The sequence below is a fragment of the Acinonyx jubatus genome, chromosome D3 (genome assembly GCF_027475565.1).
Source record: "Acinonyx jubatus isolate Ajub_Pintada_27869175 chromosome D3, VMU_Ajub_asm_v1.0, whole genome shotgun sequence".
Classification (NCBI taxonomy): Eukaryota; Metazoa; Chordata; class Mammalia; order Carnivora; family Felidae; genus Acinonyx; species Acinonyx jubatus.
Genome location: NC_069392.1, coordinates 30,781,796 through 30,809,267, shown reverse-complemented (window position 1 = coordinate 30,809,267; position 27,472 = coordinate 30,781,796). Strand labels below are relative to the sequence as shown.

Sequence of the window (27,472 nt, the reverse complement as noted above, 5' to 3'; positions counted from 1 at the left end):
TTAACTGACTGAGCCACCCAGGTGCCCTCTGCCCTTTCTATTCTGTTCTCTTGATCTATGTGTTTGTTTTTGTGCCAGTACCATACTGTTTTGATTACTGTAGCTTTGTTGTGAATCTTGAAACCTGGGATTGTGATACATCCGGTTTTATTATATTTTTTAAGTAGGCTCCACACCCACTGTGGGCCTTGAACTTATTAGGACTCTGAGATAAAGAGTCCTGTGTTCTACCAACTAAGACAACCAGGTGCCCCCAGTTTTGTTATTCTTTTTCAAGATTGCTTTTGCTATTGAGGGGCTTTTGTGGTTCCATACAAATTTTAGGACTATTTGTTCTCGTTCTGTGAACAATAACTATTGGTATTTTGATAGGGATTACATTAAATCTGTAGATTGCTTTTGGTAGTATGCACATAGTATTTGTTCTTCTAGTCCATGAGTTTAGAAGATCTTTCCATTTGTGTCTTTAGTTTCTTTCATCAGTGTTTTACAGTTTTGAGAGTGCAAATCTTTCACCTCTTTGGCTAAGTTTATTCCCAGGTATTTTATTATTTTTGGTGCAGTTGTAAATGGGGTTATTAATTTCTCTTTTCGCTACTTCTTTATTAGCGTATAGAAATGCAATTGATTTCTGTATATCAGTTTTGTATTCTGTAGCCTTACTAAATTCATTTATCAGTTCTGATAGTTTTTTGGTGGAGTCTTTAGGGTATTCTACATATGATATCATGTCATCTGCAAATAGTGAAAGTTTCACTTCTTCCTTACCAATTTGGATTCCTTTTATTTCTTTTTGTTGTCTGATTGGTGTGGTTAGGACATCCAGTCATGTGTTGAATAAAAGTGGTGAGAGTGGACATTTTGTCTTGTTCCTGACCTTAGAAGCTTTCATTAGTTTTCCCCCACTGAGTATGATGGTTGCTATGAGCTTCTCATATATGGCCTTCATTATGTTGAGGTATGTTCCCTGTAAACCTACATTGTGGAGGGTTTTTATTGTAAATGGATACTGTACTTTATCAAATGCTTTTTCTGCATCTACTGAAATGATCATATGGTTTTTACCCTTTCTTGTTAGTGTGATGTATCATGTTGATTGATTTATGAATATCAAACATCCTTGCATTCCAGGAATAAATTCCACTTGATTGTGGTGAAATATTGTTCTAAATATATTATTGGACCCAGTTTGCTAATATGAGGATTTTTGTGTCTCTGTTCATCAGAGATATTGCCCTGTAGTTCTCTTTTTTTTTTTTTTTTTGTAGTGTCTTTATCTGATTTTGGTATCAGGGTAATGATAGAATGAATTTGGAAGCTTTCTTTTTTCTTTTATTTTTTGGAGTAATTTGAGAAGAATAGATACTAACTATTCTTTAAATGTTTGATAGAATTCATAGCTGTCTGGTCCTAGACTTTGGTTGGGAGTTTTTTGATTACTGATTCAATTTCATTGCTGGTAATTGGTATGTTCGTTATTTTTATTTTTTCCTCATTTACTTTTGGGAGGTTATATGTTTCTATGAGTTTATCCATTTCTTCTAGGTTGTCCAGTTTGTTGGCATATGACTTTTCATAATACTCTTTTATAATCCCTTGTATTTCTGTGGTGTTGGTTGTTACTTCTCCTCTTTCATTCCTGATTTGAGTCCATTCTCTCTTTTTTTATGAGTCCTGCTAAAGATTTATCAATTTTGTTGATCTTTTCAAAGAACCAGCTCCTGGTTTCATCCATCTGTTCTATTTTTTTAGTTTCTGTTTTATTTATTCCTGCTCTAATCTTTATTACTTCCTTCCTTTTACTGGTTTTTGGGTTTTGCTCTTCTTTTTCTAGCTCCTTTATTTGTAAGGTTAAGTTGTTTATTTGAGATTTTTCATGCTTCTTCAGATAGGTCTGTATTGTTATAAACTTCCTTCTTAGAACAGCTTTTGCTGGATCCCAAAGATTTTGGAGTGTTGTATTCCCATTTTCATTTGTTAGTGTATTTTTGGATTTCTTCTTTGATATCTTTATTGAACCATTCATTGCTTAGTAGCATGTATTTTTGTTCTTTCCAGATATTTTCTTAGGTTTGATTTCTAGTTTCATAGCATGTGGTTAGAAAAGATGCATGGTATAACTTCAGTCTTTTTGAATTTGTTGAGACTTGTTTTGTGGTCTAATATGTAATCTATTTTGGAGAATGTGTGCTTGCAAAGAATGTGTATTCTGCTGTTTTAGGGTGGAATGTTCCGAATATATCTATTAGATCATCTGGTGCAGTGTATCTTTTAGAGTCACTGTTGGTGATTTTCTGTTGGATGATGTGCCTATTGCTGTAAGTGGTGTGTTAAAGTCCCCTACTATTATTGTGTTACTGTTGATTGCTTCCTGTATGTTTATTTTCAGCTGCTTAATGTATTTGGGTCCTCCCATGGTAGATGCATATATATTTCTAATTGTTATATCTTCTTGTTGGGTTGTCCTCTTTATGTTTACATAGTGTCCTTCTTTTTCTCTTTTTACAGTCTTTGTTTTGTTCCAGGTAAGTATTGCCACCCTGGCTTTCTTTTCACTTCCATTTGTTTAAGAAATGCTTCTTCCCTTCACTTTCAATCTGCATGTTTCTTTAAGTCTGAAATGAGTCTCTTAAAGGCAGCATGTAGATGGGTCTTACATTTTTTATCTACTCCATCACTTTTTGTGTCTTTTGGAATGTTTAGTCCATCTACATTCAAAGTAATTATTGATAGGTATGTACTTATTGCCATTTTGTTACTTGTTTTATGTCTGTTTATGTAGTTCTTCTCTGTTCTTTCTCTTGCTGTCTCCTCTCATGGTTTGCTGGCTTTCTTTAGTGATGTATTTGGATTCCTTTCTTTTCATTATTTCAATATCTATTATTGATTTTTGATTTGTGGTTACTATTAGGTTTGTATATAATATTTTCTGCATATAGCAATCTATTATTTTAATAGCCACTTAAGTTTTAACCCATTCTTTACTCCTTTTCCCTCCACATTTTAGGTATATGGTGTCATGCTTTGCATCCTTTTATTTTGTGAGTCATTTGACTAATTCTTATAGATACACTTATTTTTACTGATTTTGTGCTACGTGCTTTTCTTACTCCTATATATAAGTCTTTCTACTCAGAGTTACCTTTAACATTTCTTGTAGGGCTGGTTTACTGGTCTTGAGTTCCTTTAAGTTTTGTTTGGGAAACTGTATCTCTCTCTCTCTATTCTAAATGATAGCCTTGTTGGATAGAGTATTCTCGGCTGCATGTGTTTTCCTTTCAGCACACTGAATATATCATGCCAGTCCCTCTGGCCTGCAAAATCCTGCTGAAAAATCTGCTGATAGTTTTATAGGGTTTCTCTTGTATGGAACTGTATGGAACTTGTATGGAACTGTTTTCTTATCTCCTGCTGCTTTTAGAATTGTCTCTTTATCACTGCTTCTTGCCATTTTAGTTGCTATGTGTCTTGGTGTGGACTTTCTTGAGTTGATTTTGTTGGGGGTTCTCTGTGCCTTCTGGATTTGGATTTCTGTTTTCTTCCCCAGATTCAGGATGTGTTGAGCCATTATGTCTTCAAATAAATTTTCTTCCCCCCCTTTCTCTCTCTTTTCCTTCTCTCTCTTCTTTCTCTTCTCCTTCCCTATAATGCAAATGTCATTATGTTTGATGGTGTTGCTGAGTTCTATAAGTCTATTTTCACTTTATTGTTATTATTTTTTCTCTCTTAACGTTCAGCTTGTTTTCTATCCCTTTGCCTTCCAGGTTGCTAATTTGTTCCTCTGCTTTACCTAGTCTATTTATTCCATCTAGTGTATTTTAAATTTTAGTTATTGAGTTGTTCATCTCTGAATGGTTCTTTTTTATGTTTTCTGTTTCCTTGTTAAGTGTCTCACTGATGTCCTCCACTCTTTTCCCTAGTCCTTTGTGTATCTTCTTTTTTTAAAGTTTCATTTATTTATTTTGCGAGAGAACAAGAGAAAACACGAGTGTGGGAGGGGCAGAGAGAGAGAATCCCAAGCAGGCTCCATGCTGTTAGTGCAGAGCCTGATGCAGGGCTCAAGCTCACAAACTGTGAGATATATGACCTGAGCTGAAATCAAGAGTCAGTCATTAAACCAGCTGAGCCACCCAGATGCTCCCAGTGCGTATATTTATGATCATTACTTTAAATTCTCAGTAGGAATATTACTTATCTCCCTTTTGCTTGGGTCTTTGCTGTGATTTCGTCCTGTTCTTTCACTTAGGACATATTACTCTGTCTTCTCATTTCATTTAACTCTCTGTGTCTGTTTCTATGTGGTTCAACAGTCAGCTACATCTCTTGCTCTTGAAAGTAGTGGCCTTATGAAGAAGAGGTCATTAGTGTGTTACAGTGCAGTGTCCCCTGTTCACCAGAACCTGCCACTTAGGGGCATCTCCTGTGTGTGTTGTGTGTATCCTGCTGTTGTGGTCAAACCACTTTTGCCTTCAGTGCAGTCATCTGCAGAGTTTCTCTTTGTCTGTTTTGGGCGGGGTTTATTCCCCATGTTGTAGTAGGCCACTCTGCACTGCCTTGGGCTTGAGTTGAGTCAGAATAGGCATTTGCCAGAGCTGTGGTAACATCAAACTGCAAGGTGCTTTCCCTGTATTGTCCTCTGAGAAGCTTTTGTTGGTGAGTAGGTCTGCAGTCAGATCAGCTGTCTGCCCTCAGCCCACTGTCAGGACCACAATCTGACCGGTGTGTGTGGTTTTCTTTCTCCTTTCCTGGGGCAGGAGTCACTTTGGAGTGGTGCTGGCCCCTATCAGGGCTGCTTGCATACTGCCAGACTTGTGGCACTACTTTGGGTGGGCTCTGGCAAAAGTGTATTGGAAGAGGTGTGTCCACAGGAGAATGCGGGGCGTACTGTTAGCATCTTCACCCCACTGGTCCCCACAGGTGTTTGTGTATTTAAGCTGCGGAGCAGGGAAGGGAAATGGCACCTGTCAGCTCCTTTTTTTTCTGGAGAAGTGTCCCAATGATCCCTGCCTGCCTAGCAAAGGCATCAGAATTAGTTCCCACATCTCCCTCCACATACCGTTTCAAACTGCTGCTTCTGTGTTGTGTCTCTGCAGGGCTGTTTGTTGTGCTGTCACTTAAAAGGCAGGGACTCCGTTTCCTCTTGCCCTCCTGGCTCTGCTAGAGCAGAGCTTGCTGATTTTTAAAGTTCCAGGTGTTATGCCCTAGTGATTGTTAAGAACCTGTGAAATCCCTCTGCACCCTTGGAGTCCCTCCCTTTTACAGACTATCCCATGGGTTCATTTAGCTCCTGACCATGTCTCTGCCCTTCCTACCCTCTTTGATGTGGCTTCTTCTCCACATTTAGCTGTGGAGTGTTTGTTGTGCCAGTCTTCGGATCCTTTTCTGGGTTATTCACACTGATGTGGGTGTTATCTAGTTGTATCCATGTAACTAGTTGAACTTAGGGTCCTCCTACTCTGCCTTCTTCCTCAGAAGTCTTTATCAACCTTTTTGATTAAATATTATTTATAGTTCAGTCAGTACCTTAAAAAATTTCCTATTTTTTTTCCATTTTACCGTTAGATGACGATATTGATGATGAAGAGTTTTATGATGAACATTTGGAGGCTTATTTTGAGCAACTGGCTATTCCAGGAATGTTATATGAAGACCTAGAAGGACAAGAACGCCCAGAAAAAGATTTTAAATTACCTGCAAATGATCTATTTCAGGTATGTTCCAGTCTTATGGTTTTTCAGAAATTTGACTTTAGAAAACTGTTACGGGTCCCTTTAGATATTACCATAAAACACAAAATTTGGTTTTCTTTGGTTTCTGTTTTTCTGGATAGAAAGTTATGAGAAATACCTTGCCCATCCTTTCCTGCTTCTTACTTTTTCTTCATCTACAGAAAAATGGAAGAATATTATAATGAACATGTATGTGTATTCCCCTTATCCAGATCAACCAGTTGTTAACATTTGGCCATCTTTACATTTTCTTTATCCCTCCATGAATACTTTTTTCCTGTATCATTTGAGAGGCATGTACAGATATTTTGACATGGCACCCCAATACTTTGACATTTATCTCCTGCAAATAAAGATATTTTCCTGCATAATCTCAATTCTGTTATCTAATTTTGATACAGTAATATAAATGGATATATCGTCCATATTCATTTACATTTACCCAGTTGCCTCTAAAATGCCCTTTACTTTTATTGTTTTTGAATCAAGATTTAATCAACGATTACAGTTGCTTTTGGTTGTCATGTTTCTTTAGTATTTTGATTTGTAGTTCTTCCATGTCATTAAAGTTATGTAAAATCTAGGCCTTTTTTTGTAAAATGACTCGTAAACTAGGTATGTCTGATTGCTTTTCCTCCTACTGATTAGATTAAACATTTTGACAATTCAAATTAAGCATGTTCATTGTGAACAGGTTAAGATTAAACATAAGGATATTGTGTGCTTCTCCTTGTATTACATCAGGAGACATGGGAGTCTCTTTGTCCAACTCTTAGTGATGTTGTGTTTGATAATCTTGGTTAATGTGGTGTTGGCTAGCTGTCTCTTTGTGTAAGTGCCTTTCTTTGCTCCTTTGTTATCAAGAAATAATCTGGGGATGACACATTGAGGCCCTGTGAGCTTTCTATTCCCCAAGAACCTTTTGCCAACTGGATTTAGTATTATTGCTGGGGCCTCCTAGAAACAATTATTCCTGTGGTGGTTATACTGGTGATGTTTCCAGTTCCTTCTATGTTATTAATTACCTGGCATCCTTTTGTCAAGAAGTCATCCTCTGCTTCTCATCTTTTTCCCCTAAAGAAGTTTTTTTTTTAATTAAAAAAATAATACAACTAAGTTATTTTTTAAACAGGCAAATGAAAATGGTAGCTTAAACTATAAATCTCAATCAGAAAATAACAGCTCTCTGACTTCCCATGGCTCACACTCTTCAGGAAATTCTGAAACAATCCACAAAGAGTCTGAAGAAGGCCATGTTGTTTGTGTGCCTGGGACCAGTAAGTATTAAAATACAATTCCATTGTTCTTAAATTGTGTTTGACTTTGCCTTTTTTCCAAAGAAAAATCATTTATCATATGATTTCTAAGTCCTATGATTTGTCATATGGTTGCTAAGTGTCATTTCTTTGGTATAATGTAACCTGTATTAATCATTGCATTCCTTCAGATTTTTAAACAGTCTAAAACTTTCAAAAGAGTTTTTAATAATACCTAAGTACATTAGTATTATTAGGAATACTGCAATATGAATTATGGAAAGAGCCTAAATTTCCATCAACTGATAAATGGATAAAGAAGATGTGATTTTTATATTCAATGGAATACTACTTGGCAATGAGAAAGAATGAAATTCTGCCATTTGCAGCAATGTGGATAGAACTAGAGAGTATTATGCTAAGTGAAATAAGTCAGTCAGAGAAAGATACCATATGTTTTCACTCATATGTGGAACTTGAGAAACTTAACAGAACACCATGGGGGAAGGGAAGGGGAAAAAATAGTTACAAACAGAGAGGGAGGGAGGGAAACCATAAGAGACTTCTAAATACAGGGAACAAACTGAGGCGGGGGGGGGCAGAGGTGGGGGACAGGGGAAAATGAGTGATGGGCATTGAGGAGGGCACTTGTTGGGGTGAGCACTGGGTGTTGAGCACTGGGTGTTGTATGTGAGCAATGAATCATGGGAATCTACCCCCAAAACCGAGAGCTATATACACTGTATACACTGAATGCTAGCTAACTTGACAATAAATTATATTCAAAAAAAAAAAAAAAAAGGAAATACTGCAGTATGAAGGGCACCTGGGTGGCTCAGTTGGTTAAGTCTCTGACTCTTAATCTTGGCTCAGGTCATGATCTCATGGTTTGTGAGTTCGAGCCCCGTGTGAGACTCCATGCTGTTCGCGTGGAGCCTGCTTGGGATTCTCTCTCTCCCCCTCTCTCACTGCTCTTCCCCACTCACATTCACACACGCTCCCTCACTCTCTCAAAATAAATAAATTTAAAAAGATACTGTAGTGTGTATTGCTTGCATTGGTTCCTACAAATGAGTGTGTTTTATTCAAACATTTGAGAATTAGAAATGAATTCTCTGTGTGGTAGCAGTTTGTCAGTTACTGTTGCCTTCTACTGATGGTTACCTTCTCTTATATGCAAATTGCTATATTTATCATATGATTTCTAAGTCCTATGATTTGTCATATGGTTGCTAAGTGTTAGGTTTACATGAAATAATTTAAATAGCAAGAAGCAGTTATTATATTAGATTACTGAAACTTTGACCTTGCTCCATTAATTTCTTTTCTTGTTTTTCAGGTAAATTTATAGATACTGGAGATAGTAGAAGGCATGTAGATGGTGTGTTATCATTTTCTTCTAGTACTCAGAGAACTGAGCAAGAGAAAGAAAGGGCAGACAGTTTGAAGGGTATTATGTCACATCATGGCAGAGTAAGTTTATATGCATTTTCTTTAAGTTTTCTATGAAAGGGATAAAAAATCTTTTGTATGGTATCAATTTTTTTCAAAGCAACAACTGTTGACTTCTGGAAAATGTAGAAAGAAGTATTAAAAAATTTCCCTGCTTGGGGCACCTGGGTGGCTCAGTTGGTTAAACGTCTGACTTTGGCTCAGATCATGATCTTGTAGTATGTGGGTTTGAGCCCTGCGTCGGGTCTGAGCCCTGCTCAGAGCCTGGAACCTGCTTTCCGATTCTGTGTCTCCCTTTCTCTCTGCCCCTTCCCTGCTAATGCTCGCTCTCTCTCTCTCTCTATCTCTATCTCTCTCTCAAAAGTAAACATTAAAGAAATTTAAAAAAATTTCCCTACTGATAATGTTTCTGTGTGTGTGTTTGTATGTATCTTTGAGATCACTAAGATTATGTTAAATGTACAATTACATACATTTTCTTAAATTTAAGTATTCATTGATTTGCATTTAGATCACTCATTTGAAAAGTTCTTTAGCTTGGTGTCAAAACAAAAAAGCGAACCATTCATCTTGCTCAAACATGTTTGTTTTTCATTTTATTGTTTTCTGTTTGTTAATGGTAACCCATTACTCCTACACTTGAAATTTGGTAGTCACTTCTGGCTCTTAGCAATTCTTTGTCCCCTTTTTAATGTATGCCTCAGGATTTGTTTGATGATTTTTAATTTGGAGGGAGTGTGTGTATTGATATATGTAGAGACAGTTATTTATCCTGATAGTAATCCTTTGACTGATTAAGGCGGTATGTGATAATGGGATTGTTGTTTTTAAAGCTCAGAAAACCTAATTTCTGTCAGTGTGTTCTAAGGACTGTGTCTTAAGTTTATTGTTTCTTATTTATTCTCTTTACCACTATTCAAATTCAAGATGCTTACTACCTCATGTCTGATTTATTGTGCCATCTATAGTATTTTTACTTTCTTTTATTAAATTAAAAAAATGTTCTTTTATGTTTATTTTGAGAGAGCGAGTGAGTGCACAAGTGGGGGAGGGGCAGAGAATGGGGGAAGAGAGAATCCTAAGCAGGCTCCGCGCTGTCAGTGCAGTGCCTGAAGTGGGGCTTGATCTCATGACTGTGAGATCGTGACCTGAACTGAAATCAAGAGTTGGATGCTTAACCAATTAAGCCACCCAGGCGCCCTGCCATCTACAGTATTTTTCCCATTCCGTTACATTTGTCAATACCAGGTTAATCTTGTTACAAAGGTTTTTAATGTGTATGATTGTATGCATGTGTACATATGTACATATATATGTATATATACTACATAAAATATTCTTTGTGTCTCGGTGTTTCAAATTAATAATCCTTAAAATGCTTTATAATCTGGCCCCATGTTAATCTGCTTTTCTCACGTATGTTTCTTCTATACATCTGTTCCTATTTTGTTTTCTCCCTTTCTTCCCTAATCCAGATAATGATCATCTTTCCAGTCTTTTAAATTTTATTTTTTAAATATTTTTTTAATGTTTGGGAGAGAGAGAGCATGCGTGAGCGAGAGGTGAAGGGGCAGAAAGAGAGGGAGACAGAGAATCTGAAGCAGACTCTGCACACCCAGCGCAGAGCCCAACGCAGGGCTCAAACCCATGAACCATGAGATCGTGACTGAGCCAAATATGGAAGCTTAACAGACTGAGCCACCCAGGAGCCCCAGTCTTTCCAACCTTTTATGAAGTCCTTGGTTACTTTTCAGTAACTCTGGACTACATTTATTTTTCTGAATTCTCATTACAGTGATTGTATTGTACAATGTAGTGCTTTATTGTGTATAGGAACATTTTACTTATGCAGAATTTGCCTATTGAGCAGCTTCAAGAATTTCTTACTCATCCAAGGAGTTAAGAACAGTTAACTGTACAGTTAAGTACAAACATGATAGAAAGCCCCTTGCCTCAGGTAACCAGAACAAGTGTTCAGAATCAGTGGGTTTTTCCTGCTCTGGATGCTTTGTCATATGTATAGTCATCTGACAGTATGGAGTTATGATTCTGATATATCTGGTTAACAGTCCAGCTCTCATCTGATTAGAGGTAGCCAATGAAAAAAGGGAGAGAGCATCTATTCATCTTGATTTTGTCAAAAAGTGATATTTGATAAATTTTACGAGTATGTCTATCCATGCCATTTAATTGTAGGCTAAGGAACTTGTCCTGTTATAGTAAGTATTTCTCTTATTAGCAATTATTTGTCATTAAAAACAATGTTTTTAGTTTTAATATTGTTGAATATTCACAAATTTCTTGGCAACAGGTATGGTGCTTGATGTTGTAGGTCATATAATCTCCTTTCATGAAACATAGTAGGAAAGTAAAGGAAATCCATGGATAACTATAAAATAAAGCAAAATCCTGGTTGTTGAATCTCATCATACCTTTGAAGAAAGTCCCCAAGTTCTGATTGAGTCACATTCTAAAAGTTTTAAGTTTCAGAGTCTTTCTAAGTAAAAACATAGTTTCTGATACTCTATTTCCAATCCTTCTAAAAAAGGATTTAATCACTGTTGGTATATAGAACTGCAACTGATTTCTGTATATTGATTTTATATCCTGTGACTTTGCTGAATTCATGTATCAGTTCTAGTAGTTTTTTGGTGGAGTCTTTCCGGTTTTCCATGTAGAATATCAGGTCATCTGCAAAAAGTGAGTTTGACTTTGCCAATTTGGATGCCTTGTATTCCTTTTTTGTCTGATTGCTGAGACTAGGACTTCCAACACTATGTTAAACAACAGTGGTGAGAGTGGACATCCCTGTCGTGTTTCTGATCTCAGGGGGAAGGCTCTCAGTTTTTCCCCATTGAGGCTGATATTAGCTGTGGGCCTTTCATATAATGGATTTTATGATGTTAAGGTATGTTCCTTCTATCCCGACTTTCTTGAGGGTTTTTATTAAGAAAGGATGCTGTATTTTCTGCTTTTTCTGTATCTATTGATAGGATCATAGGATCATATGGTTCTTATCGTTCTACTGATGTTAGCTAACTTGGCAATAAATTATATTAAAAAAATAAATATTAAAAAAATATTAAAAAATAAAGGATTTAATCACAAGATAGCCAGACTCTGGTGGACCATTCAGGTACTATGAATGTAAAGCCCTGAAGTCTTCAGTAGTGGTTTAAGGAGGGTGTTGAATGTAAAGAGATGGTGAGGGCTGGCCTCTGGTCACAGAGAATCCACTGTGTAATGAGCACTTCCATTAAAGCTTTGTTGCTTGGGAGCGCCTGGGTGGCTCAGTTGGTGAAGCATCTGGCTTCAGTTAAGCGTCTGGCTTTGGCTCAGGTTATGATCTTGTGGTTTGTGAGTCCGAGCCCCGCATCCGACTCTGTGCTGACAGCTTGGAGCTTGGAACCTGCTTCTGATTCTGTGTCTCCCTCTCTCTCTGTCCCTACCCTGCTCACGCTCGCTCGCTCTCTCTCTCTCTCAAAAATAAATAAACATTAAAAAAAAAAAAAAGCTTTGTTGCTTGGATAGGGGGAGGGGGAGTTCCTACTTGTTGGTCAGTCATAAAGTGTGTTACATTATTTCATGAGATGTCTTCTTTTTCCCATGTCTTAAGGTCATGCAGTTTGTGTTACCATGAGGTGACCATTTTCTGTCCTTTTGAGGGCAAGATTAGCAGCCCATTTTCCTTAAAGGCATTTAAAGAGCTCATAAATACAAGCTACTATCTTAAGTAAATTTTTTCCCTTTTTGTTGTAATATTGCTGTATATAAGGAATAGACTTTGCCCCCCACTAAAGTATAGCTTGCCCTTGAACAATGTGGGGTTTTAAGGGCACCAACTCCCTGCACAGTAAAAAATACACATGATAACTTTTAAGGTCCCAAAATTTAAGTACTAATAGCTTACTATTGACTGGAAGCTTTACTGATAACATAAAGGTGATAAACATATTTTGTATGTTACATATGTTATATACTCTATTTTTACAATAAAGCTAGAGAAAAGAAAGTTATTAAGGAAATCATAAGGAAGAGAAAATACATTTACAGTTCTGTACTGTTTCAAAAAAAAAATCCACATATAAGTGGTAAAAAAACTTCTTCAGCTTTTGTTTATCTGGGAATGTCTTAAATTTTTCCTCATTTTTAAATGACAGTTTTACCAAATGTAAGATTCTTGGTTGACAAGTTTTTTTTCCCCTCCCAGTACTTTGAATGTATCAGCCTATTGCCTTTTGGCCTGAAGGTTTTCTGATGGGAAATTTTCTGGTTATCTTACTGAAGATTCCTTGCATGTGACAAGTAGCTTCTCTTGCTGTTTTCAAGATTCTCTTTTTGAGAGTTTGATTATAATGTCTTGGTATGGGTTTCTTCAGATTTATCCTACTTGGAGTTTGTTGAACTTTTTTCAGTGTTTATAATCCTGTCTTTAATCAGCTGTGGGAAGTTTTCAGCTATAGTTTCTTCTTGTTTTTCTCTTTCCTGTGCTTTTTTCAGAAAGTGCTGTTGGTCCCCAGTGTGTTGATGGTATCCCATGGGTCTCTCAGACTCTGTTTACTTTTTCTGAAGTTTAGTAATTTCAGTTGTCCTATCTTCAGTTGTCCTCTCTACACATCTGCACAACCTCTCTAGTGAATTTTTCACTTTAGTTATTGTACCTTCCAGTTCCAGAATTTCTTTTTGGCTCCTCTGTATTATTATCTTTTTATTGATGGGCATTTTGTGTATAGATCATTTTCTTGTTTGTCCACATCTTCTTTAGCTCTTTGAGCATCTTCAAGACAGTTGTTTCAGTCTAGTGTGACATACAGGTTTTCTCATGCAAGTTCTCTGTTGATTTATTTTTCTCCTCTGAATGAACCATACTTTCCTGTTTATTTGTATGCTGTGTGATCTTTTTTTTTTGTTTGAAACTGTACATTTGAATCTTATTTGATAATGCTGGAAATCACATTCTCTCTTTTCTCTATGGTTTGTTCTTTATTTAATTTTTATACAGTGTGTCTGTACTGGGATCAGTATGTAGTGAAAGCTAGAGGTTTTACAGGTCTTTTCTGAGCCTGTATTTTTTCCTGGGCATGTGCAGCAGCTCTCTTAATTTTCTCCATATATGGTTGTTTTTGATAGTCAAAGAAATAGGTAGGACTCCTATAAATATGCTGGTGTTCACTTTAGCTGGTGGGTGTTTAATCACTGGTGAACGGGCTCTGTGCCTGCAGCTCTGCAGTGAGAAGCAGCAGTCTGCCATCAGAACACAGAAACCTGATAATTGGAGACAAAATCCTTATTGTTTCTCTGACTCCAGCAAACCATACTAAAAACTGGGGTTGCCCTTCCCACAGTTGTCTGCCTTGGGGTTCAGGGTGGGTAGCCACAATCATTCTAAAGTCTGAAGTTACTGACATTATTTGCAGTTTACCAGCCAAGCTTTTTTCTGGTAGCTGTAATTGTTCAAATAGATTCCAGAATTCCACAATAGTTACTTCATTTTTTTTCCTTCAAAATAGTTACTTCTGAGGTTTTTGCCAGTCCAGTCCTTGTCTAGGTGGAAAGACAGATTCCTGGTGCTTTCTTTTCTGCCATCTTTTTTGATGTTACTCTTTGTTCTTTTCTTTCTTTCTTTCTTTCTTTCTTTCTTTCTTTCTTTCTTTCTTTCTTTCTTTCAGAGCGTGTGTGTGCACATGTGCATGCAGGGAAGGTGCAGAGGGAGACAGAATCTTAAGCAGGCTCCACACATAGTGTGGAGCCTGATGCAGGGCTTGATCTCACGACCTTGAGATCATGACCTGAGCTGGAATCAAGAGACAGATGTTTAACCAACTGAGCCACCTAGTTGCCCCTTTATTTTTTATTTCTAACTTTATGGGCTTATAATCAGTATTTGGTCTGAAAAATCTAACCTTTCTAAATGTTTTGGATAAAAGTATATTTATATGTGTATTTCATGGACATAAGAAAAATGAAAACTGAAAGCTCTTGTTTGAGGAATGTTTAGTTTTAAAAAGCTATTAGGCTATTTAGTGTATTAATCAGTTTCTCCATGATCACTTTTATTTTTATGTAGTAGATGTATCAATTCCAGAAAAGATAAATCAAAGTCTCCAATTTTAATTGAATTTTTTTCTTTATGTACTTCTCTCCAATATTTATTGCATATAAGATTATAGATTTTATAACCTATTATAACCTATTTGATAAGAGTGTACCTTTTTTAGTAATTCTGTCCTTTTATCCTGTTACTGCTTCTAATCTTAAATTGTCCTTTGTATATTAGTATTGATATCTTTGCTTTTTCTATATTTTGTGTATGCTTGTTATCTTTTCCGTCTCTTTTACATTTTTCTTTATCGTTTGTTTAGAGAGCTTTTTATCTATAGCATGTAGCTAGGTTTACTTTTTAATGTACTCTGGTGGTCTTTTTTTTTTTAATTTTTTTTTTAAGTTTATTTATTTTTGACAGAGACAGAGTGCCAGCATGAGCTGGGGAGGGGCAGAGAGAGAGGGAGACACAGAATCCGAAGCAGGCTCCAGGCTCCAAGCTGTCAGCACAGAGCCTGAGGCAGAGCTTAAACTCATGAACCGTGAGATCATGACCTGGGCCAAAGTCGGATGCTTAACCAACTGAGCCACCCAGGTGCCCCAAAACTCTGGTAGTCTATTTTTTAATGAGCTAGTTAATCCTTTAACACTTACTGTAATTATTGATATTCTTGATTTTATTCTTACATTTACTTCATTTAATATTTATTTTATCATTTTCAAAAATTTTATTGCATTATTTATCCCTGCTCTCCCCTATCACTTCTTCCCATCTTTCCTCTTTATACATTTGGCCTTTCTTTGCATTTTCATTGATTCTCAGATCCACATTTTTCATATTTTAACACTTCTGAAATCAGTATGTTTCTTACAGTTACTAGTATGTCATAGCTTAGTGTTCTCTTTCTTAGTGGCACATACAGTAATGGTAAATCTTTAAATCAATGGTTAGATTCTATGAGGGATGCTGTTTTCCCCTTATTTGGAGGGCATTCATATATTTTTCAGCCATTATTTCAGATGATATCAGCACCAGAGTGCTTTGTTGCCTGTTTGTTTCCCTTAGATGCCAATAAGGTAGGACTTTGAAATACTTTAATTACCTCCTTTCAAAACCCCACCTCCTAAGAGAACTTTGGATTGCTTTTACTTTTTCTTTTCTTGTCACATTTCCTAACTCTTAAGTTTTGCTGAGAGAGTTACACTGTCAAAACATTAACAAAAACCAATTTTGTGTTTAGGTTTGAAAACTGTCGAAGCAGCTGCATTTGTGCTTGTATTGTTTATTATCAGATCACAGCAAGGGAGCTGTTCTGCTGCATAGGGAACTCTGACTTGGAAACAAGTCATTATGAAACAGTGTAGTACCAGGTTTCCCCCAGCAGTGCATGTATGTGAGTTAACAGGGTGGCTGTCTGAGACCCCATGCCGCTGCCCTATTGAGCCCAGGCAGGATTCTGACATAGAGGCTGCCAGTCAAAATCCCACAGCCCAAGCTACCTGGTCCCTGGCCCCGACCCCGTACTTTGGTCAGACTGCCTCTCCCCATCCAACCCTCTCTCCCCCCCACCCCAACCTCTCCTCAGAGCCCCACACCCTAGGTGAGTCCTAGGTCCCTTCTCACTTCACACGCAATGCCTAGCTGCCACCTTTGCCCTGTTGGATCCTCAGCCAAGCACAAAAAGGGTTCAGGTGCATTTCATCAGATGGTGCAGTGATTCTGGAGACTATCATTTGGCTGCGTTCCTACTTCAAGACTGTTTTAAGTAGCTTTCCTGAGGGAATAGGTAGTTTCCAACATTCTGACATTTCTTTTTTTTTTTTTTTCTTTTTTTAAAATTGAAGTAGAAATACAAGATTATATTGATTTCAGGTGTACAACATAGTGATTTGACAATTCTATGTGTCGTGAAATGCTCACCTTGTAAGTGTAGTTACCATCTGTCACCATACAAAGTTTTTACAATATTATTGACTGTATTTCCTATGTAGTACTTTTATCCCTGTGACTTATTTAATTACTGGAAGTCTGTATCTCTTATTTTTAAAAAAAAATTTTTTTTTTCTTAACGTTTTATTTATTTTTGAGACAGGGAGAGACAGAGCATGAACAGGGGAGGGTCAGAGAGAGGGAGACACAGAATCTGAAACAGGCTCCAGGCTCTGAGCTGTCAGCACAGAGCCCGATGCGGGGCTCGAAGTTACGCACCGCGAGATCATGACCTGAGCCGAAGTCAGCCGCTCAACCGACTGAGCCACCCAGGTGCCCCAAGGAAGTCTGTATCTCTTAAACCCCTTCACCTTTTTTACCCATCATCCCTCTACCCCTCTGACAATTACCTGTTTTTTTCCTCTGTATTTATGAGTCTGTTTCTGTTTTGTTTATTCATTTGTTTTGTTTTGTAGACTCCACAAAGAAGTGAAATCATACAGTATTTGTTTTTTTCTGACTTATTTTACTTAGCATAGTGCTCTCTAGGTCCATTCATGTTGTTACAAATGGCAAAATCTTTTCTATAGCTGAGTGATATTCCTGTGTGTGTGTGTGTGTGTGTGTGTGTGTGTGTGTACTACATGTTCATTATCCATTCATCTATTGATGCACACCTAAGTTGCTTCTGTATCTTGGCTGTTGTAAATAATGCTGCAGTAAACATGGAGGGTGCATGTATCTTTTTGAATTAGTATTTTCATTTTCTTTGAATAAATGCCCAACAGTGGGATTACCAGATCATATGGTATTTCTGTTTTTAATTTTTTGAGGAACTTCCATACTATTTTCCATAGGGGCTATACCAATTTACATTCGCACCAACAGTGCACAACATCCACATCCTTGCCAACACTTGCTTCTTGTGTTTTATATTTTAGCCATTCTGACAGCTGTGAGGTGATATCTCCTCATGGTTTTGATCTGCATTTCCCTGATAATGAATCATGTTAAGCATCTTTTCATGTGTCTGTGGGCCATCTGTATGTCTTCTTTGTAGAAATATCTGTTCATGTCTTCTTCCCATTTTTCCATTGGATTGTTTGAGATTTTTTCAGTGTTGAGTTTTAGGAGTTCGTATGTATTTTGTATATTAACCCCTAATTGGATATATGACTTATTTATATCTTCACCCATTCAGTAGGTTCCCTTTTCATTTTGTTGATTGTTTCCTTCACTGTGCAAAAGCTGTTTAGTGTCATGTAGTTCTAATTGCTTACTTTTCTTTTGATTCCTTTGCCTGAGGAAGCAGATCCAGAAGAATATTGTGAAGGCTGATATCTAAGAGATTATTGCTTATGTTTTCCTCTAGAAATTTTATGGTTTCAGGTACATTTAGGTCTTCAATTCATTTTGAGTTTATTTTTGTATATAGTGAAAGAAAGTGGTACAGTTTCATTCTTTTGCATGTAGCTGTCCAGTTTTTTCAACACTGTTTATTGAAGAGATTGTTATTCTCCAATGTATATTCTTTCCTCTTTTGTCCTAGATTAATTGACCATATAAGCATGGGCTTATTTGTAGACTCTGTTCTGTTCCACTGATCTCTGTGTCTGTTTTTGTGCCTGTACCATAACTTTTTTTTTTTTTTTTTAGAGAGCGTGTGCATGTGAGCATGAGCAGGGAGGGAGGGGCAGAGGGAGAGAGAGAATCTTAAGCAAGCTCCACGCCCAGCACAGAGCCCAAAATGGGGTCAGTCGCATGACTGTGAGATCATGACATGAGCCAAAATCAAGCATCAGATGCTTAACTGACTGAGCTGCCCAGGTGCCCCTTGTAACTATTTTTTTTTTTTTTTTTTAGCATTAACTGTTTTGATTACTATAGCTTTGTAGTATAGTTTGAAATCTGGGATGGTGATACCTCCAGCTTTGTTCTTCTGTCTCAACATTGCTTTGGTTATTTGGGGACTTTTATGTTCCATACAAATTTTAGGATTATTTTTTCTAGTTCTGTAAAAAATATTATTGGTATTTTGATAGGTATTGCATTAAATGTGTAAATTGCTTTGAGTAGTATGGACATTTTAACAATATTCTTCCAGTCCATGAATATAGTTTACCTTCCATTTATTTATTTGGGTCATCTTTCTTTTCTTTCTTTTTTCTTTTTTTTTTTATTTTAGAGAGAAAGTGTGAGTGGGGGAGAAGGGCAGAGGGAAAGAGAGAGAGAGAGAGAGAGAGGGAGGGAGAAAATCTTAAGCAGGCTTCATGCCGAGCATGGAGCCTGATTCAGGACTTGATCCCATGACTCTGGGATCACGACCCGAACCAAAATCAAGAATTAGACATTCAGCTTACTGAGCTACCTGGCACCCCTCTTTCATTGGTATCTTATAAGTTTTCAAAGTATAGATCTTTCACTTCCTTGCTTAAATTTATTCCTAGATATTTTATTCTTTCTGATGATATTGTAAATAGGATATTAAAAACTTTCTCTTTCTGCTACTTATCATTATTAGTACTGAAACAGAACCAATTTCTGTATATTAATTTTGTATCCTGCAGCTTCACTAAATTTATTAGTTTTAATAGTTTTTTGTGGAATCCTTAGAGCTTTCTATCTATAGTATTATGTCATATGAAAATAGTGACGGTTTTGTTTTCTTTTCAATCTGGATGCCTTTTATTCCATTTCTTGTCTGATTACTGGGCTAGGACTTCTAATACTGTGTTGAATAAAAGTGGTAAGAGTGGACATCCTTGTCTTGTTCCTGATCTTTGAGGAAAAGCTTTAAGCTTTTCACTACTGAGTATGATTTAGTTGGGGGTTTATTATATATTATATTCGAGTATGTTCCCTCTAAACCCACTTTGTTGAGAGTTTTTATCATGAGTAGATATTGAATTATGTCAAATACTTTTTCTGCATCTGTTGAGATAATTGTATGATTTTTATCCTTCATTCTGTTAATGTGGTGTATCATGTTGATTGATTTATGAATATTCAGCCATCCTTGCATACCTGGAATAAATTACATCTGATTGTAATAAATGTGTTGTTGAATTTGGCTTGCTAATATTTTGTTAAGGATTTTTGTATCTATATTTATCAGGGATATGAGTCTACAGTTTTGGTGTCAGGTTAATGCTGGTTTTGTGGAATGAACTTGGAAGCATTCCTTCTATTTTTTGAAAGAGTATGGGAAGAATGGGTGTTAACTCTTCTTTAAGAGAATTTATCGGTGAAGCTATCTAGTCCTAGATATTTGCTTGTGGGGAATTTTTTGATTACTGATTAATTTGTTGCTAGTAATCAGTCTGTTTAGATTTTCTATTTTTTCCTGATTCAGTTGGAAGATGTTTCTAGAAATTAATTCATTTCTTCCAGGTTGTCCAGTTTGTTGGATTATAATTTTTCATAGTATTCTCTTATAATCCTTTGTATTTCTGTGGTGTCAGTTGTAACTGCTTTCATTTCTGACTTTATTTATTTGAGTTCTTTCTCTTTTATCTTGATAAGCCTGGCTAAAGGTTTATCAGTTTTCTTTATCTTTTGAGAACCAACTCAGTTTCATTGATACGATCTATTGTTTTTTTTAATTGCTGTTTCATTCTGGTTCTTTTTTACTCTTTGCTAGTATTCTATATGAAAAATAGTTATGTCTTTAAATGGCATTTCTTTGTCTCCTTGTCTTTTTTTCTGTTGTAATATTCATATTTTAAGCATTGTTTTTATGAGCTTGCTATGTTAAAGAGATATTTTGATCCTTATGCATTTTATGTATTTATTTACTCATTTGCCAAACAATAGAAATTTATTTTCTCACACTTCTAGAGAATTCAGAGATTAAGGTTTCAGTAGGGTTGGTTTCTCCTTGTGCTTCTCTCCTTGCCTTATAGATGGACTTTTTCTCCCTGTGTCTTCAAGATGGTCTTCCCTCTCCCAGTCCTTATGCATTTTTAGACTTTTATGTTTGTATTAGTTTCCTAGGGCTGCTGGAACCTTAGCCTGCAACAAGAGAAATGTAGTCTCACATTCTAGAGGCCCAAAATTGGAAATCAGAGTATTGGAAGGGATAAGCTCCCTCCAAAGGCTCCTCTTCTTGCCTCTTCCAGCTAATGGCTCCTGGTTTTCTTTGCTTGTGGCAGCATCACTTGAATATTTGCCTTCCTCTTTACATGGCCTTTCTCTCAGTGTCTCTGTATCCTGCTAAAATCTTTTTTCTCTTATAAGGACACCGCTCACTGGGTTAAAGGCCCATTCTAACTCCAGGATGGTCTTATTTCAAGATCCTTAATTTAACTTAATCTGCAAAGACCCGGATTCCAAATAAGGTTACAATTTACAGGACCTGGGGTTAAGGCTGGGAAATTTTTAACCCAGGAGAGTGTTATACTTAGATGTTATCCACTAAAGACTTTAAAACTATTCATCTCTATTTTCTCCTAGCACTTTTGCATCTAAATGTTTAAGCCGTCTGGAATTTATTTTGATATAAGGTAGGATGTAAGTTTATTTTTTGTAAGACATTTTTGGAAGATCACCCAGTTAGTAAGTGCTGGCAGTAGGATTTAAACCTATGACTTTATTTCAAAGTCAGCATCTTTTCTTTTATGTAGAACTACCTGCTTTTAGTATTTTAACTTCAAAAAACTTGTGAGGCTGTTTTTGTCATCGTACATCTCATGACAGAAAAGACTGCTCTTACAGGTTTTATTGGCACTTGAAATTACAGTGGTAGCTGGATTTCTAAAAGTATTGTAGGCACTTGGGCTCTTTTTCAGCAGTTGTTATTCTAGGAAAGAATAAGAAATGCCATTTGGGAAAGTATGTCAGAGAGCATGGTTTTGAGGCGCTGGCTTAATTTGCCTTGTCTGATGCAGTTGTTATTTGGCACCTCATGGGCATCTGTAGTATATGCTGTTTTACTCCTGTTAAAAGATATTAGTACACCTGTTTTCAAGGGAGGTTACTCATATTAATTTTTGAGTCTGGTCGCATTAATGGGCTTGCCATGCTTTTAGAGAGTTTTAGTGGTAATTACAAGAGTTGAAACTGATATTTCTAATGTCCTGTATGTAATATAATGAACATGTTGAGCTCACCTTTGGTATCTGAATCTGTTGATAGACGTTTGCAATGACCACGGCATGAATTTTGGTTTTGGTATATTGCTTAAAATTGGTTCATATGTAGTCTAATAGAGTACAGTGAACACTATATAGTCTGCTTTACATAATAACCATTTACATCTACTACGTAATTTTTTCCCATAAAGTTTGGAATGAGTCATGAAAAACAAAACTTATGGCTGCTTTGTTAATCATTTTTAAAGGAGAGCGCAAGAGAAGAAGTTCCTGTGAAGACTATCAGGGCTACTAATGCGAAATTTAACCCTGTTTATTTTCATGACACAAATGTCAGTGAAGGTGATTTTGATGTAATGGACCCTTTAAAACTGGAGGCCAGGTCTCTTCATCAAAATAAGCACTTGGCATCTGGTTCAAAAACAGTTTTACCTATGGATAGATGTTTAGACACGGAGACTCCTAAAGTGTCCATTCAAAAATATATGGACAGAGCATCTTTGAAGCCTGTTAGTGACAATGAAATTAATTCCACTGATACTCTTCAGTCACCAACAAGTGAAAGAAGGACATGTGAATGTTACAAGTCCGCTGAAAAGAGTAAAGAGCGTAAGTAGGTTTTATTTTTCTTCAAATTTTTATTTAAATTCTAGTTAGTTAACCTATAGTGTAGTAAGAAGGCTTAAAAAAAATAAAGATGTATAAAATGTTTATACAATAGAGTATATTTTCAAGGGGAACTTGCCTAATCTTTCATATTAAAATATTTAAGTGTTTTATGGATTAAAAATTACATCTTTACTTACAGATCTGGTAGACATATACTATTTTAAGTCTTAGTTTTCTTTTTCTTTTTCTCTCATTCTCCATTATAGATTTCTCCTGGGGTTAAGGTCAGCTTTTCCACCATTGGAGGACTTTTGTGGGAATGGATTCTTTTTTTAAACTAGTTTTGGGTAGATTTCAATACTGTTGATATCTAAGATAAGTCAACTAAGTAAAATTATTTCAGAATATTGTATCATTTTGTTTCATATGTCATTGTATATTTTTGGATTTTTTAGAAATAGATCTGCCACAGAGTGTGGTCTATCAAAATGAAGAGGGCAGATGGGTCACTGACCTTGCATATTATACATCTTTTAATAAGGAACAAATTTTAAATATGGCTCTAACTGATGAGATAAATGAAGACTTCAGATCTGGTTGTAAGTGTATTGATAACCACCTTATTATCCCATTTTCATTGTTTTTAATGGTGTTCTGAGATTACTCTGTATATATTGGTTGGCCACATCAAATCATTTTTGGACTATACATTTGAACCCTGAACAATGTGAGGAATAAGGGGTGCCAGCTCCTTGCATCATTGAAAATCTGTGTATAACTTTTGACTTTCCAAAATCTTAACTACCAACAGCCTACTGGTTACCAAAAGCCTTAAGTGATAACATTGTCTATTAACATATATTTTGTGTGTTACATGTATTATATACTGTATTCTTATAATAAGATAAGCTAGAGAAAAGAAAATGTTAATAAGAAAATCATAAGAGGGCACCTGGGTGGCTCAGTCACTTGAGCGTCCGACTTCTACTCAGGTCGCAATCTCACGGTTCATGAGTTCGAGCCCCACAGTGGGCTAGCTGCTGTTAGCCTGTTAGCGTATAGCCCACTTTGGATCCTCCTTTCCCCTCTCTCCGTCCCTCCCCCACTTGCACGCTCTCAAAAATAAATAAACATTTTCAAAAGATATTTTAAAAAAAGAAATCATAAGGAAAACACATTTATAGCACTGTACTTTCTATATTGAAAAAAAAAATCTGTGTGTCAGTGGACCTGTGCAGTTCAAACCTATGTTGTGCAATGGTCAACTGTAATACTGAGCTTTTCAGCTGTTTTTATAGGAACAAAGGCTTGAGTTAGTGCTAACTATTGCAGAATGAGCTGAGCCTTTTCTTTAAGCAAGGACAGTGAGTCAGACTATCATTCTTTTACATCAGTTTAGAACCTTCATATGACAGAGTTGGAAGGGACCTTAGGGTTACATTCTCACTTTTTTTTTTTCCTTAAAGATTTTATTTTTAAGTAATCTCTACACTCAACATGGGGCTTGTACTTTTAACTCCCAGATCAAGAGTCATATGGTCTACCAAGTGAGTCAGCTGGGTGCCCCAGTTTACATTCTCACTTTTTTTATTTTTATTTTTAACGTTATTTGAGAGAGGGATGGAGGGAGAGAGAGACAGAAAGAGAGAGAGAGAGAGAGAAAGAGAGAATCCCAAGCAGGCTCCATGCTGTCAGCACAGAGCTTGACTTGGGGTTTGAATTCATAAACCATGAGATCATGACCTAAACTGAAATTGAGAGTCAGATGCTTAACTGACTGAGCCACCCAGGCACCCCTACATTCTCACTTTTAAAATCCTGTCTTGAACAAAAGAAATATTTTGATAAGTGAACAGTTGCAAAATCCATTTTAGAGTAAAACGTAAGAAATATAGAAATGATGGGAGAAAGGTGACAGAAAAGATAAATCTCAAAGGATGAGAGCATTAGGAATATCAGCTAGGTTTCTTGATTAGCAGAATCTCTGACCATGCAAGGAAAAACCAAGTTAGGTCTGCAGTACATATGACACATAGCATTTTGAGCCTTAGGTTATGGAGATGCTCTGCCACTGAGGCCTCCAGTGCCTGAGGACCTCTAAACCTGCCATGAGGAAAGGCATTCAGTGGCCTGTCAAGCCTGTTCTTATATATTTATTTATTTATCTATCCATCCATCCATCCATCCATCCATCCATCCATACATACATACATAATACATACTTTAGAGTGTGCATGCATGAGCCCAGGAGAGAGGCAGAGGGAGAGTGAGAGAGAATCCCAAGCAGGCTCCACGCTCAGCACAGAGCCTGATGTAGTGACTTGATCCATGACCCTGGGATTGTGACCTGAGCCAAAATCAAGAGTTAGATGCTCAACCAAATGAATCACCTAGGCTCCCCAAGCCTAGTCTTATTTTTCATAGCCTCAGAACATGCCACAGGAAGAAGTTATTCTAACTGCTGCTTGTACTAAGCTCCTCTTAAACTTCTAATGATGGGAATGGTGGAGATAAATAAGGCATTTTTCCAGCCTTTAAGCAATTGTTCATCAGTCAAGAGGGATAAGACAAGAGTGTAAAACAACAGTCAGTATCATAAGAAACACAAACTAAATGGTTTTGGAGTTTAGAGCAGAAAAAACTTTTGTGTGTGAGTGGGTGACAGGGATTTCATATAGGAGGTGGCTTTTGAGGTAAGAGTTTGAAGAGGTAGATGTTTGAGGGCATGAGATATTCCAAATGGATAGAAAACCTAATGAAAGACAATGAAATGAGGAAGTCTGGGTATGTTTTGAGACTGGCAGATAGTCTAATGTAGCTAGCATTTATGACAAGCTTTGGAAGGGGAGAGTAATAAAAGGTGAAGAGGTGAAGCTAGAAAGGTATAAAGTAGGGCCAGGGAGTGGGTTGAGCTTTGACTACCATGTTGGAGTTGAGGCTTGTGTGGCAAGCAGTAGGTAGCCACTGAAGACTTGATTGTCCAACTACCTTTGTGAGTCAATTTCTGGTACTGATGGACAGTTGAGTGGGAGATTCCTTAGGATGTTGTAGAAATCTAGGTGTCACAGAATGAAAAGCAAACAGTTGGTGAAAGACCTGGCAATAAAATGGTTAGGATTTGGTGACTGGATTTCAGGAGATAGTAGGAAGGCAAGAAAAGATTGACGTTTGTGGTCTGAGTTATTTGGGAAAATAGCAATACCATGAACTGAGATGGGAAAATCAGAAGAGATTGTAGAATTTTGGATAATTGTGGTTTGTGGTGGAGATATTCGGTAGTTGGAAGTATAAGCCAGGAATTGGAAGTTAAGTTACAGTTAAAGCTTGCTCAATGACATCTTGATTTAGGAAGAACAAGGGGGTACAGACTGGATAGTGGATAGTTGTACAGCATGGAGCCCAGTGCGGGGCTAGAACTCACGAACTATGAGATCATGACCTGAGCCGAAATCAAGAGTTGGAGGCTTCACTGACTGAACCACCCAGGCGCCCCTAAAATAAATTCTTTAATTCCAAGACATAGAAAAGCATATAAAATATTCTGACATTTGTATCACTTAGAAAGTGAGTGGTCATGGAATTCTCATGTGCAACTGGTGGGAATGTAAAGTGATAGAACCATTTCGGAAACTTGTCTAGCAGGAGCTTTTGGAGGTGAACTTTATGAACTTCATACTTGAGGACCCAGTAATTCTGCACCAGAGTTATATATCCAGTGTACAGGTATATGGTTAACCAAAAGATCTACACTGAAATATTCATAGCAGCATTATATGTTTATCTCCAAATTAGAAACTCCCTAATTCTCATTAATGATAGAATGGATTGTGTTTATTCATACATTGGAGTGCTATGTAGCAATGGGAATAAGTGATGTGTAGCTACTTGCAGCATCATGCATGAATTTCATAAGTATGTAGGATGAAATAAAGCAGACTAAGGATACCTGCTATGTAGATCTATTTGTATATATTTTAAATGTACCCTGCCCTGTGGAGTAAGGATAGTAGTTACCCTTGGATGGGCATGTAGTGATGAGAAGGAAGCTCGAGGGGCCTTTTGGGGTGCTAGTAGAGTTCTCTTTCTTCGTCTGGGGTACTGATCTGGCTATACGGTTGTGTTTATTGAGTTGTACACTTATATATACTTTTCATATGTATATTGTGCTTTGGTGAATAGTTTTTAAAAATTAGTGATCAAACTGAGAAAAAATATTTGCTATTCATGTTACAGATTAAGGCCCATTTTCCTAGTAGTAAATAGTTCTAACAAACAATAAGAAAAAGACTAGCTACTCAATGTAGAATTGGGCAAAGGTTGTAAACAAAATTTATGGGAAATGAAATGAAAATGGTTGTTAAATATTCCAAAAAAGTTCACGGAACTTACTCATGGAATGAAATGCAGAGTAAAACCACTCCATGATACTATTTTTCAGTTATTTCGTTGACAGTGATCTAAAAATTTGGTACTATAACTATGTTGGCAACAGTGTGAAGAAAACAGGTATTATAGTACTTTAATAGGCACAGCATGTAGGTAGAGCAGTATTACAGCATCTAACAAAGTTACAAATGTACATACCAAACAGTTCTTTTGGGAACTTATTCTTCAATTATACTTGCAGAAATGGCATGTGATGTATGTGCAAGGTTATTACTTATACATTGTTTATAATCACAAAAGGTTGGAAGCAATGTGGATGTACAAAACAGGACTAACTAAATAAGGTACATCCATATAAGGAAATACATTGTGGTCATTAAAAAAATGGAAAAGGGCTCTTTAGGTGCTAGTATGGAGTAATCACTAAAATTCTTTTTTTTTTTTTTTTTTAAGTTTATTTTTGAGGGAGCGAGCACGCACGGGGGTACAGAGACAGATGGGGAGATGGAATCCCAAGCAGGCTTTATCTACACTGTCAGCATGGAGCCCAGTGCGGGGCTAGAACTCTTGAACTATGAGATCATGACCTAAGCCGAAATCAAGAGTTAGCGCTTAACTGACTGGTGCCCCTAAAATAAATTCTTTAATTCCCAGACATAGAAAAGCACATAAGATATTCTGAAATTTGTGTAAAAAGGTGGAAGAAGGGAGGACACACATATTTGTAAATACATAAAATGGAAAGATTTTTTAAAAAGAAAGAAAGAAATGGATTGCAAGAATCCCTAGCTACTTGAACTCAAAAAGCAAATAGAGGGGTGTCTGGGTGGCTCAGTCGGTTAAGCGTCTGACTTCGGCTCAGGTCATGATCTCACAGTTCGTGAGTTCGAGCCCCGCGTCGGGCTCTGTGCTGACAGCTCAGAGCCTGGAGCCTGTTTTGGATTCTGTGTCTCCCTCTGTTTCTGCCCCTCCCCTGTT

General features: G+C 36.8%; 1 protein-coding gene across 7 annotated transcripts in view; it reads left to right on the top strand.

Moving 5' to 3' along the window:
- The window catches only part of CEP192 (centrosomal protein 192), a 126,245-nt gene that overhangs the window by 24,590 nt on the left and 74,183 nt on the right, over window positions 1–27,472 (top strand). For all 7 annotated transcript variants that reach the window (XR_008291932.1, XR_008291933.1, XM_053206755.1 and 4 more), the window contains 5 exons: window positions 5,563–5,711; window positions 6,862–7,006; window positions 8,325–8,458; window positions 21,748–22,108; window positions 22,564–22,707. Coding sequence is in view for 5 of the 7 variants with exons in the window: in XM_053206755.1 (XP_053062730.1) it covers window positions 5,563–5,711; window positions 6,862–7,006; window positions 8,325–8,458; window positions 21,748–22,108; window positions 22,564–22,707 (933 nt within the window). In the remaining 2 variants the exon portion in view is untranslated. The remainder of the gene's footprint in view (window positions 1–5,562; window positions 5,712–6,861; window positions 7,007–8,324; window positions 8,459–21,747; window positions 22,109–22,563; window positions 22,708–27,472) is intronic.